General features: G+C 44.5%; 1 protein-coding gene across 3 annotated transcripts in view; it reads left to right on the forward strand.

Annotated features, from left to right (window-relative positions):
* Positions 1-12,709, forward strand: part of bcas1 (brain enriched myelin associated protein 1) — a 169,306-nt gene that overhangs the window by 18,252 nt on the left and 138,345 nt on the right. For all 3 annotated transcript variants that reach the window (XM_078555364.1, XM_078555362.1, XM_078555361.1), the window contains exons 2-3: positions 544-625; positions 12,179-12,263. In XM_078555364.1, the coding sequence (XP_078411490.1) occupies positions 554-625; positions 12,179-12,263 (157 nt within the window). In that variant the 5' untranslated portion in view covers positions 544-553. The remainder of the gene's footprint in view (positions 1-543; positions 626-12,178; positions 12,264-12,709) is intronic.

The following is a 12,709-nucleotide window of genomic DNA, read 5'->3' on the forward strand; positions in this document are numbered from 1 at the left end:
TTCACTGAAAAGAATAAATGGTTAAAGTTTTGGGTGGACTACACACTTGACTGTGGAATGTAGGTGGTTAGGGATGAATACGTTGGTGTGAGTATTTAGCTTGGTATCTAAAGTTTTGCCGGATTGCGTAGGGTTGAAAGAAGTTTCAAAGTTTTTATCTCCTGAAAGTTCACCTGCAATATTTGCTTTTCTTGTTCATTGAGAAGAACTCATAACATGTACGTAATTTATTCCTAGGAACAAATCCAAACAATCGCTTAATACTATTTTCTATCATTCTTTGCATTGTGCGGATTTGTGCTTTTTACATTTTATAGCTACTGTTTGAGGATTGAGAAAATCTTGGGCTTTTCAATGTTGAAATGAGCTATTGGGGATGTCTGATAAGGGTGAATAATACAAACTAGGGAATTTCAAATTTAGGACTGACATCAGGATATTCTTCATGCAAACATCGTTCATTGCTGTTATTTGCATTACAAAATTTAAATTGTGTCTGATTTGAAATTAATGGATCTTCACTCTGATTCTTCATTTAAACAGTATATTCATCATGGGCAGTTTAATATCACAAGAATCTCAAGATGAATCTGTGACGGAATCCTCAGCATTGAAACAAGCCACGGTAATGCTAATATCTTTCTTCAGTACACATTTATTTTATTTTAATTTTGCAGTTGCTTAAAGGTTTGACATTTAAAGCATATCTATAGTAATTGTTTTAAATGATTAATTTGACCTTAAATGACATGATAAAGAATGAAAACTGGAAGGTGTGTGTTCTGGTAATACAGGTGAAGTACTATAAGGTGAAATTGAAAGAGATCTGGGGCTAATGGTAGGCTCACGACTTAACATGTCCAGTCATTTCAGAAAGGAACAACATGTCCAGTCATTGCAGAAAGGAACAACAAAGCTAATGTGATGCTGAATTATATGGTTAAAAAAAGTGAAGTTGGGAAAGTGATGTAACAATTGTACAGTCTTTTGGTTACACAACACCTTAAGTTTATTATTGGATGGAACTTACAGCGAGAGCATAAAATGGAGGACAATGGATATGCTTTTTGTTTTACACACTACCTGATTTCCCTTCCATGGGGTGTATAACAGGGGTGGCCACCCTTCTACCACCTGTTTTACAACTCCTGCCAAAGTCAGCAAGACACAAGGACATCTTTGCACGACGCAGCCCAGAGAAGAATCATGAGATTTATCCTGAATGTCAGAGGATTGAGGAACCACTAGAAAATCTTGGGCTTTTCAATGTTGAAATAAGCTATTGGGAATGTCTGATAATGGTAAATAATACAATAATGACATGCAAGATATTTGAAGCATGACTTTGAGTTCTCTATAGCAGTAAGACGAGGACAAGCCAGTGAATTTCAAATTTAGGACTGACATCAGGATGTTCTTCTTCAGGCAAAGATCGATCTTACATGGAATGGACTTCTGGGTGGGAGGTAAATCATTTAAGAAAGAGTTGAATTATGAATCTTGTGAAGGGATACTGGAGGTTGTTGCCTGATGGATTAGCTAAGTGGGTTTTAGTCGGACTGCAGTGGGTCATGCCCACAATTTCATGTTTGTAAAGTATGCGTCTGAGTAACCTGCCAAACAGACATCCAGATAGATAGATAGATTCAATACATCAGCAAATTGAACGTGTCCTATTTTTATGATTGTGAATTGTTTGTTGGGGGAAGTAAAATAGGAAGCATAGAAGGCAAACAAAGTTTGGAGAAGATGTGAGAGCAAATAGAATCTTGCCCCATTTTACGTAGTACGTGAATATTCCTTATATAGTTTGGAATAACATCCATTAATCGCCGCATTTATAGAAATTCACTGTGTAAGTATTGCACAGTGACAACACTGTAATCTGCTACAAAGGGTAATCTTATATTACTCTCCTGTCAGTTACTGAATGCTGTAATTCTTTAGTGATGCTATCACAAAGTTTGTGTTATACTCATGAGTCATATGAACTGGGGCAGAATTTAATGGGTGAGGTGTTTGATCAGATGGGAGAGTGCAGGGTAGAGACCACGCTGCATCCCCGCCTCCAGCTGATTAAGTAGAGTGGAAAGGCTTGTGTCTGACCATATTGCCTGGATGCCAAGTGAGGGCATAAGTGTGCAATTAATGCCTACTTGAGGGCTTCATCCTGCCACTACAGGTATTCAGCCAGCAGCATGGGGAGCGGGGGGAGGGTTGGGGTGGTGTTGGGTCACTCATGCAAGGTCATTCAGTGCCTGACCAAGGGGCCTGGCATCGGGAAGGGAAAATAGGGTGGGTGCCCAACCCACCACCTTCCCACACGCCCCTAAGCTCACCCTCATTACATGTCCTGCAGAGAGCCAACCCCCTGCCCTTTCCTCTGACACCCACCTCACAGCCCACCCCATTCCCCGCAGTCCCAAACTCGCCCTCAATTACCTTTCCCCAGGGATCTAACAATGATCTCTGGTATGGGCCCCAAATGTTTCACCAGCAGCAGTCACCACTCCAGGACACAGTATAATGAGAACTGCCAGCCTATAATTAGCAGCAGGTCTTGGGGACGCAGGATTTCTGTCCTACATTTTTTCAATCTTTTCAAAGGATATGGGTGCCACTGGCTAGGCCAGCAATTTTATTGCCCAACCCTAATTGCGGTGGTGGTGAGCTGCCTTCTTGAACTGCTGTAGTTCCATGTGTTGTAGGTACATCCACAGTGCTGTCAGGAAGGGAGTTCCAGGATTTTGACTGAGCGACACTGAGGGAATAGCAATGTAGTTCCATGTCAGGATGTGGTTTGGAGAGGAGCCTGTAGATGGTGGTGTTCCCATGCATCTGTTGCCCTTGTCCTTCTAGGTGGTAGAGGCCATGGGTTTGGAAGGTGCAGTCAAAGGAGTTTTGGTAAATTCCTGCAGTGTATCTTGTAGATGGTATGCACTGATGCTACTCTACGTTGGTGTTAGAGGGAGTGGATATTGAAGGTGGTGGATGGGGTGCCAGTCAAGTGGGCTGCTTTGTCCTGGATGGTGTTGAGTTTTCTGAATGCTGTTGGGGCTGCACTCGTCCAGGCAAGCGGAGAGTATCCCATCACTTGAGCCGTGCAGATGATGGACAGGCTTTGGGGAGTCAGGAGGTGAGTTACTCGCTGCAAAATCTCCAGCCTCTGACCTGCTCTTGTAGCCACAGTATTTATATGGCTGGTCCAGTTCAGTTTCTGGTTGATGGTAACCTCCAGGATGTTCATAGTGAGGGATTCAGTGATGGTAATGGCATTGAATGTGAAGGGGAGATAGTTGGATTGTCTCTTGTTGGAGATGGTCATTGCCTCGTACTTGTGTAGCGTGAATATTATTTGCCAATTATCAGTCCAAGCCTGAATGGTGCCCAGGCCTTACTGCAGAAGGGAAGGACTTTTTCAGTACTTGAGGAATTGCGAATGGTGCTGAACATTGTGTAATCATCAGCGAACATCCCCTTCTGACCTTATGATGGAGCGAAGGTGTTTGATGAAGCAGCTGAAGATGGTTGGCCTAGGACACTGCTCTGGGGGAATTCCAGCAGTAATGGACTAGGACTGAGATGGTTGACCTCCATCAACCACAACCATTTCCCTTTGTGCTAGGTATGACTCAAACCAATGGAGAGTTTTCCTCCTGATTCCCATTGACTCCAGTTTTGTTAGGGCTCCTTGACGCCACATCCGGTCAAATGCTGCCTTGGTGTCAAGGGCAGTCACTGTCACCTCACCTCTTGTGTTCAGCTGTTCTGTCCATAATTGGACCAAGGCTGTAATAAGGTGAGAAGCTGAGTGACCTTGGTGGAACCCAAACTGAGTGTCAGTGAGCAGGTTATTGCTGTCTAAGTGCTGCTTAATAGCACTGTTGATGACTCCTTCCATCACTTTTCAGATGATCGAGAGTAGGCTGATGGGGCTGGGTTGGATTTGTCCTTTTGTGGATACGACATACCTGGGCAGATTTCCACATTGTCGGGTAGATGCCAGTGTTGTAGCTGCACTGGAATAGCTTGGCTAAGGGCGCAGCTAGTTCTGGAGTACAAGCCTTCAGTACTATTGCTGGAATCTTGTCAGGGCCGATAGCCTTTGCAATATCCAGTGAATTGGCTGAAGACTGGCATCTGTGATGCTGGGGCACCTCAGGAGGAGGCCGAGATGGATCATCCACTCGGCACTTCTGGCTGAAGATTGTTGCAAATGCTCCAGCCTTATCTTTTGCACTGATGTATTGGGCTCCATCATGATTGAGGATGGGGATATTTGTGGAGCCACCTCCTCCAGTTAGTTGGTTAATTGTCCACCACCATTCACGACTGAATGTGGCAGCACTGCAGAGCATAGATCTAATCTGTTGGTTGTGGGATTGCTTAGCTCTATCTATCACTTGCTGCTTTCACTGTTTGGTATGCAAGTAGTCCTGCTTAATAGCTTCAGGTTGACGCCTCATTTTTAGGTATGCCTGGTACTGCTCCTGGAATGCCCTTCTGCACTCTTCATTGAACCAGGATTGATCCCTGGTTTGATGTTTTCTTTATTCATTCATGGAATGTGGGTTTTGCAGGCTTGGCCAGCATTTATTGCCCATCTCTAATTGCCCTTGAGAATGTGGTGCTGAGCTGCCTTCTTGAACCGCTGCAGTCCATGTGATGTGGGTGCACCCATAGTGCTGTTAGGGAGGGAGTTCCAGGATTTTGACCCAGTGACAATGAAAGAACAGTGATATATTTCCAAGTCAGGGTGGTGAGTGGCTTGGAGGGAACTCCCAGGTGGTGGATTTCCCATGTGTCTGCTGCCCTTGTCCTTCTAGATGGGAGAGGTCGTGATTTTGGCGGTGCTGTCTAAGGAGCCTGCAGTGCACCTCGTAGATGGTACACACTACTGCCACAATGCACTGGTGGTGGAGGGGGTGAGTCTTTATGGATGGGGTGCCAATCAGGCGGGCTGCTTTGCCTGGATGGTAATGGTAGTTTGGGGATATGCCGGGCCATGAGGTTACAGATTGTGGTTGTACACAGTTCTGCTGATGGTCCACAGTGCCTCGTGGATGCCCAATTTTGGGTTGCTAGATTTGTTCAAAATCTATTCCATTTAACACAGTGGTGGTGCCACACCCCATGATGTAGAGTATCCTCAATGTGAAAATGGAACTTCATCTCCACAAGGACTGTGTGGTGGTCACTCTTACCAATACCACTATCATGGAAAGATGCATCAGGTCAATTGTTTTTTCCTTCTTGTTGGTTCCCTCACAAACCAGCCATAGACCCAGTCTAGCAGCTATGTCCTTTAGGACTTGGCCAGCTCGGTCAGTAGAGTTGCATCCGAACCACCCTTGGAGGTGGACATTGAAGTCTCCCACCCAGAGTACGTTCTGCGCCCTTGCTACTCTCAGTGTTTCCTCCAAGTGGTGTTCAACATGGAGGAACACTGATTCATCAGGTGGTAATCAGCAGGGGGTTTCCTTGTCCATGTTTGACCTGATGCCATGAGGCTTCCGGAGTCAATGTTGAGAACTCCCTGGGCAACTCCCTCCCGACTATATACCACTGTACTGCCACCTCTGCTGGGTCTGTCCTGTCAGTGGGACAGGACATACCGAGGGATGGTGATGGTGGTGCCTGGGACATTATCTGTAAGGTATGATTCTGTAATTATGACTATGCCAGGCTGTTGCTTGACTAGTCTGCAAGAGTCTGCTGGGGAAGGTGCAGCAATTAAATGTTCTCCATGGAGTTGAGAGCCCCAGTGGTTGGCTTCCTGCTGCCAATTAGGATCTTGATTATCTTGAGGTGCCCGGAGGGGTGTCTCCAATTTTGGTGGCAGATGTTGGGCCCCCTGTCCCCCTCATTAAATTCTGTCCATAGTTTAATCCACTGGTTCTCAGTTGTTGGGGTGGTGGGTCACGGGTGGGGCTGGCAAGAAGCATGTTTTTAATATTCGTGTGTGTTTTGAGTGATGTTAAGTTATTTGAGTGAGTTCAGGATTATAGTCTGAACACTACAGCTACAATACCTGCATCTACCTGGCAATGTGGAAAATTGCCCAGGTATGTCCTGTCCACAAAAAGCAGGACAAATCCAACCTGGCTAATTACCACCCCAGCTGTCTACTCCCAATCATCAGAAAAGTGATGGAAGGCTCAGTCGACGGTGCTATCAAGTGGCAGTTACTCCACAATAACCTGCTCACTGATTCCCATTTTGGATTCCACCAGGGTCACTCAGCTACTGACCTCATTACAGCCTTGGTCCAAACATGGACAGAAGAGCTGAACTCTTAAGAGGTGAGATGGGAGTGACTGCCCTTGACATCAAGGTAACATTTGACCGAGTGTGGCATCAAGGAGCCCTAGTAAAACTGGAGTTTATGGGAATCAGTGGGAAAATGCTCCACTGGTTTGAGTCATACCTAGCACAAAGGAAGATGGTTGTGGCTGTTGGTGGTCAATCATCTCAGTTCCAGGACATCACTGCAGGCGTTCCTCAGGGCAGTGTCCTCAGCCCAACCATCTTCAGCTGCCTCATCAATTACCTTCCTTCCATCATAAAGTCAGAAGTGGAGATGTTCACTGATGATTTCACAATATTCAGCACCATTCACGACTCCTCAAATACTGAAGCAGTCAATGTCCAGGAGCAAGTCCTGGACAATATTCAGGCTTAAGCTGATAAGTGACAAGTAACATTCATGCAACATGAGTGTCAGGCAATGACCATCTCCAACAAGACAGAATCTAACCATCTCCCCTTCAAATTCAATGGCATTAACATTGCTGAATTCCCCGCTATCAACATCCTGGGGGGTTACCATTGATGAGATACTGAACTGGACTAGCCATATAAATACTGTGGCTGCAAGAGCAGGTCAGAGGTTCAGAATTCTGCAACGAGTAACTCAACACCTGACTCCCCAAAGCCTGTCCACAATCTATAAGGCACAAGTCAGGAGTGTCATCCACTTGCCTGGATGAGTGCAGCTCCAACAGCACTCGAAGCTCGATATCATCCAGTGCAAAGCAGTCATCCAGATTGGCACCCTATCCACCAACTTAAAAATTTGCTCCCTCCAGCACCGACACAGTGTCAGCAGTGTGTACCACCTACAGGATGCACTGCAGCAACTCACCAAGGTTTCTTCGACAGCACCTTCCAAACTGCAACCTCTACTACCTAGAAGGACAAGGACTGCAGAGGCATGGGAACACCACAACCTCCAAGTTCCCCTCGAAGCCACACACCATCCTGACATGGAACTACTTCACCATTCCTTCACTGTCACTCGGTGAACAACCTGGAACTCACCACCTGACTCCCCAAAGCCTGTCCACAATCTACAAGGCGCAAGTCAGGAGTGTGATGAATACTCTCCACTTGCCTGGATGAGTGCAGCTCCCACAACACTCAAGAACCCCGACACCATCCAGGACAAAGCACAGCACTGTGGGTATACCTACACCACATGGACTGTAACGGTTCAAGAAAACGGCTCACCTGCATCTTCTCAAGGGCAATTATGGGTGGGCAATAAATGCTGGCCTAGCCAGCGATGTCCACATCCTGTGAACGAATAAATAAAAAGTACAGTGAGGAAATAAAATGTGGGGTGTGTGTACAATAGGAGGCCTGCCTTTGAGATTCAAGGTGATTTTAAGTGGTCTGGGAGGTCATTCAGTTTCAACACATGGTAGAAAAGCTTTACTAATAAGTAGCAAGGAATTGCCACCGGCTCATGTGCCTGTTAAGGACTGAGCCCTTTTATTGTCCTCTGGGCTTAGTTAACCAAAAAGCTTTCCTTTAACTATTTTTGGTCTTCTACTGCTTTTTATAATGGACCCAGATATTCTATAGACTTTTATTTCATCCATTGCACTGCCGAGATTGCAACAGAATTTAACAAAGTGACTTGAGAACAAGCATTTATTTTTCTTCCTAAACAAGATTTGAAAGTTCATGTGAGAATGAGCGTGCAAAACCAAACATCACCATACTGTCAGGGAAGCTCTATTCACATTGAAATTAATGCCATAGCTGTGTTGAGAGTTGAATGCTCTTATAATTAGTGAAGACATCACCATTGCCCAGAAATCCTCAATAGAGATATGTATTTCTAATTTATGAGAAGGGAAATATGTGCATTTAGTATTTGACAGGTTTATTTTAAAATGCTGAAACTTTTCACTGTTTTCTTGCAATTGCTGTGGTTTGTAAGTTGAACAGGGTTACGTGTACTGTTGTGAATTTTCCAGCCTTCCTGTTGGCATAACAGTAATGAGTTAGGCAGGGCTATGAATTGAAGTGAAAGCAAAACACGGGAGATATTGGGTGTCTGAAGTAAAAGCAGAAAAACCTCCACATTTGTGAAGAGAGAGTTAACGTTTCAGGTCAATGACCTTTTATTGGTTCTGATAAAAGGTCAATGGCCTGAAATGTTAACTTTGTTTCTCTCTCCACAGATGCTGCCTGATCTGCTGAGTATTTCCAGTATTTCCAGCATTTCCTGCTACAAAGAATTGAAAATTGTGGGTGTTACTATTGTTATGTGAGTAATATATCAGCATAGACACAATGTAACTGATTTCCTTTGGCCTGGTTTTAGAGATTAGCTATGTTCTTTTCTAAATCCAATCAAAAAGAGGTGCTGAGCTTTTGTTTTCTGATATCGCACAGAACTTAGTTTTGCCCTTGGCACATTGGCATTAAGAATTTGTACTTTATGATCTCAACCCCATAGAATTTGAGTGAGACCTGCTGCACCACCACAGTATATACAAATTTAGGTCAATGAGGTAAATTCTTTATTCTTCGTGAGAAGATTTTCAGGATAGTTCATTTACCTTCTAGAGGGAAACATAGAAACTAGGAGCAGGAGTAGGTCATTCGGCCCTTCGAGCCTGCTCCGCCATTCAGTATGATCATGACTGATCCTCTATCTCAATGCCATATTCCCGCTTTCTCTCCATACCCTTTGATGCCCCTAATATCCAAAAACTTATTAATTTCTTTCTTGAATGTACTCAGTGACCCGGCCTCCACAGCCTGCTGTGGTAAAGAATTCCACAGGTTGACCACCCTCTGAGTGAAGACATTTTTCCTCATCTCAGTCCTAAATGGCCTGCCCCACATCCTGAGACTGTGGCCCCTGGTTCTAGACTTTTTTTCTTGCAAAAATATACTTTATTCATAAAATATTTTCAAGAACATTCCAAACCATTTCAAAATCACCATCACAAAAGTACAATCAGGTTCAACTTTTACAACATGTATCACGAGGTGCATCAGTACAATCAATGAATACTACAATCATTTGCAGACATTCATTTTGAGCTGTATAGCCCAGGGGCTCTAAACAGTTCCCAGTCCCTCAGTCCTGGGAGAACCCCCCATTTTAAAACATTTATTCTCTTACCAAAACTGTTGTCTCTGAGAGTCTCAGACCTTTGGTCTGCTCCTTCATACCCACAGTGTGCAGAAATTGCCTCACTTTAGATGGGCTGAGGAAACTGTCCTGAACCACCCCATTGGAGATGTTCCACTCAGGTGGCATCTGGGGGTTCGTGCAGAGAACGGGATTTGAAATGTCCTTTGTTGGAGAAGCTTCTCCAATCCTCTCCCCCTCTGGGGCGTTGCTGCTCCCGGCTTCCCGGAGCTGGGGTGCGCTGAACGCCTCACTGCTCCCAGATTCCTGGGGCTGGGGTGTGCTGGCCTCTTCTGGTTGTGGGCAAAGTTGGGGTGCACTGGTCTCCTCATTGTCTCCAATGTTCTGGAGCTCGGGCGTCTCATCCTCCAACTCCCTAGAGCTTTGCTGCTTCTTCTGTGGGTGCCGTCCTTTCCCTTCTTTGTCCGAAGAGCAGCTGCCCTTGTCATCCGTGTTGGATGGGAGACGCCTCTTGCCACTTGTCTGGGAAGTGGCTTGGTCCCTTCTTCCTTTTGGCTCTCTTCACCAGCTGCCACTCTCCCTGCTGATTTTCCGCTGCTGCCTCTTCCTCCATTGATTCGCTCTTCTGAGGAGTGGGAGGTTCAGGGGGCAGTGCTGTTGATTGGCTCTCTGCTGCCTCAATCTTTTCCTCCACCTTGTCTCTCTCTGTGTCCTCCTTTGTCCTGTTGTTCTCACTGGGGGCCATGGTGGTTGGAGTGTTGCAAGTGTCCTTGGTAGTAGTGACACGAAGCATTTCCTCTGCTTCCCCCTCGTTGGCTTTGGCTGCCTGTGCATAAGTGAGGCAGCATTTGGGGCAGGTCCTGTAGAGGTGACCTGCCTCGCCACACAGGTTGCAGCACTTGGTCTGTTTGCAGTCCTTTGTCTGGTGCCCTTCCTGTTTGCAGTTCTTGCAGAGGGCGGCGCTGCCCAACCAGGGGAAACATCCTCCCTGCATCCAGTCTGTCTAGCTCTGTTAGAATTTTATACTTTTCAATCAGATCCCCTCTCATTCTTCTAAACTCTCGTGAATACAGGCCCAGTTGAACCAATCTCTCCTCATACGACAGTCCTGCCATCCCCGGTATCAGCCTAGTGAACCTTCACTGCACTCCCTCCGTGGCAAGTATATCCTTTCTTAGGTAGGGAGACCAAATCTGCATGCAATACTCTAGGTGTGGTCTCACCAAGGCCCTGTATAACTGCAGTAAGACATCCCTACTTCTGAACTCAAATCCTCTTGCAATGAAGGCCAACATACCATGTGCCTTTATAATTGCTTGCTGCACCTGTCTGTTTACTTTCATTGACTGGTGTACAAGGACATCCAGATCCCTTCGTACATCCATATTTCCCAATATATCACCATTTAAAAAATACTCTGCCTTTCTGTTTTTCACACCGAAGCGTATCACTTCACACTTATCCATGTTATACTGCATCTGCCATGTGTTCGCCCACACACACAACTTGTCTAAATCACCCTGAAGCCTCCTTGCATCCTCCCCAAAACTCACAACCCTGCCCAGTTTTGTGTCCTCAGCAAACTTGGAAATATTGCATTTGGTTCCCTCATCCAAGTCATTTATATATATCGTGAATAACTGGAGCACAAGCACTGATCCCTGCGGTACACCACTAGTCACTACCTGCCACCTGGAAAAGGACCCATTTATTCCCACTCTCTGTTTCCGGTCTGTCAACCAATTCTCAGTTCATGCCAGTATATTACCCCCATTCCCATGTGCTTTAATTTTGCCCACTAGCCTCTTATGTGGGACCTTATCAAAAGCCTTCTTGAAATCCCAATACTCCACACCCATTGGTTTTCCCTTATCTATTCTACTAGTTACATCTAAAAAAAACTCCAGCAGATTGGTTAAGCATGATTTCCCTTTCATAAACCCAGGCTGACTTTGTCTAACCCTGTTAATGCTTTCCAAGTGTTCTATTACCATGTCTTTTAGGGGGAGGCGGTGGCATAGTGGTATTGTCACTGGACTGGTAATCCAGAGACCCGGGGTAATGCTCTGGGGACCCAGGTTCGGATTTGAATTCAATAAATATTTGGAATTAAAAGTCTAATGATGACCATGAAACCATTGTTGATTGTTGTAAAAACCCCATCTGGTTCACTAATGTCCTTTAGGGAAGGAAATCTGCTGTCCTTACCTGGTCTGGCCTACATGTGGCTCCAGACCCACAGCAATGTGGTTGACTTTTAAAAATGCCCTCTGAACAAGTCAATAAATGCTGGCCTAGCCAGTGATGCCCACATCCTACGAACGAATTTTAAAAAAATAATAGACTCTAGCATTTCCTCACTACTGATGTTAGGCTAACTGGTCTGTATATGTGTCTGTGTATATGTATGTATTCAGGAAGATATGTATGTGTACTGGAGAATATGCAATTCCCAACATACTCATAATAGTCCTCAGGAAAGTTTTTTTCTAAACAAATTTATGGTCAGTGTTTTGTTTCTGCAAAAATCTCAAAGGAATTAGTGAATACAGAATTTGTTACACTGGTGAGGAAACCTTAATACAGTAATTCACATGTTACTGTCAATCATAAATTAAAGACTTTCCTCATTCAATTATTAAAATGTGTATGATATGAATATAGTTATCAAATTGCTTAATTGTTACATTCATAGCAAGACAGCGTCACCTGCCATACACTGAATTGACCAAAATACATTATAAAATTTACCTTTTGATAATGATAAGCATTTTCCTTTTTCAGACTGAAACGGATGATACGATTGTTCAGAATGGTCCTACTCTTGGAAAACACTTGCAGAACTCAGTTCAAAATGAGAGTGTTGCTGGTATGTATGAACCATTCAAGAGGTAAATCTTGAGTTAAGATGAACAGCATCCTTTGTACCATTACTCTCCATGTTCCAGGTTTTTGACATTGAAACTGATTCTATAGAATGCCAAATTTAGAACAAACCTGTCCTGAGGCCTGGTAACATTAAATTAACATTCAGAAAATTTTCATTTGAATTTGTAGTTTTTACAATACGTCTTTCTTGTCAGAGACTTCAGATGGCTTAAAGCTCAGAAACCAATTTTATGCATTCTCATGATATCAGATCGCTGCTCACTGTATAAGGGTAGCCATTATCCCACAGGGTGGCTTTGATGTTATTGATGCCTTATTTCAACATCAAGCTTGCATGGCGAGCAAATGGTTCAAACTCATAAATGAGTCTAAGACAGCCATTTTGGGCCCTGAAAAGTGCCCCGCTTACCTCGGATTACTCTGGAA

The sequence above is a fragment of the Cetorhinus maximus genome, chromosome 13, assembly GCF_964194155.1.
Source record: "Cetorhinus maximus chromosome 13, sCetMax3.hap1.1, whole genome shotgun sequence".
NCBI lineage: Eukaryota > Metazoa > Chordata > Chondrichthyes > Lamniformes > Cetorhinidae > Cetorhinus > Cetorhinus maximus.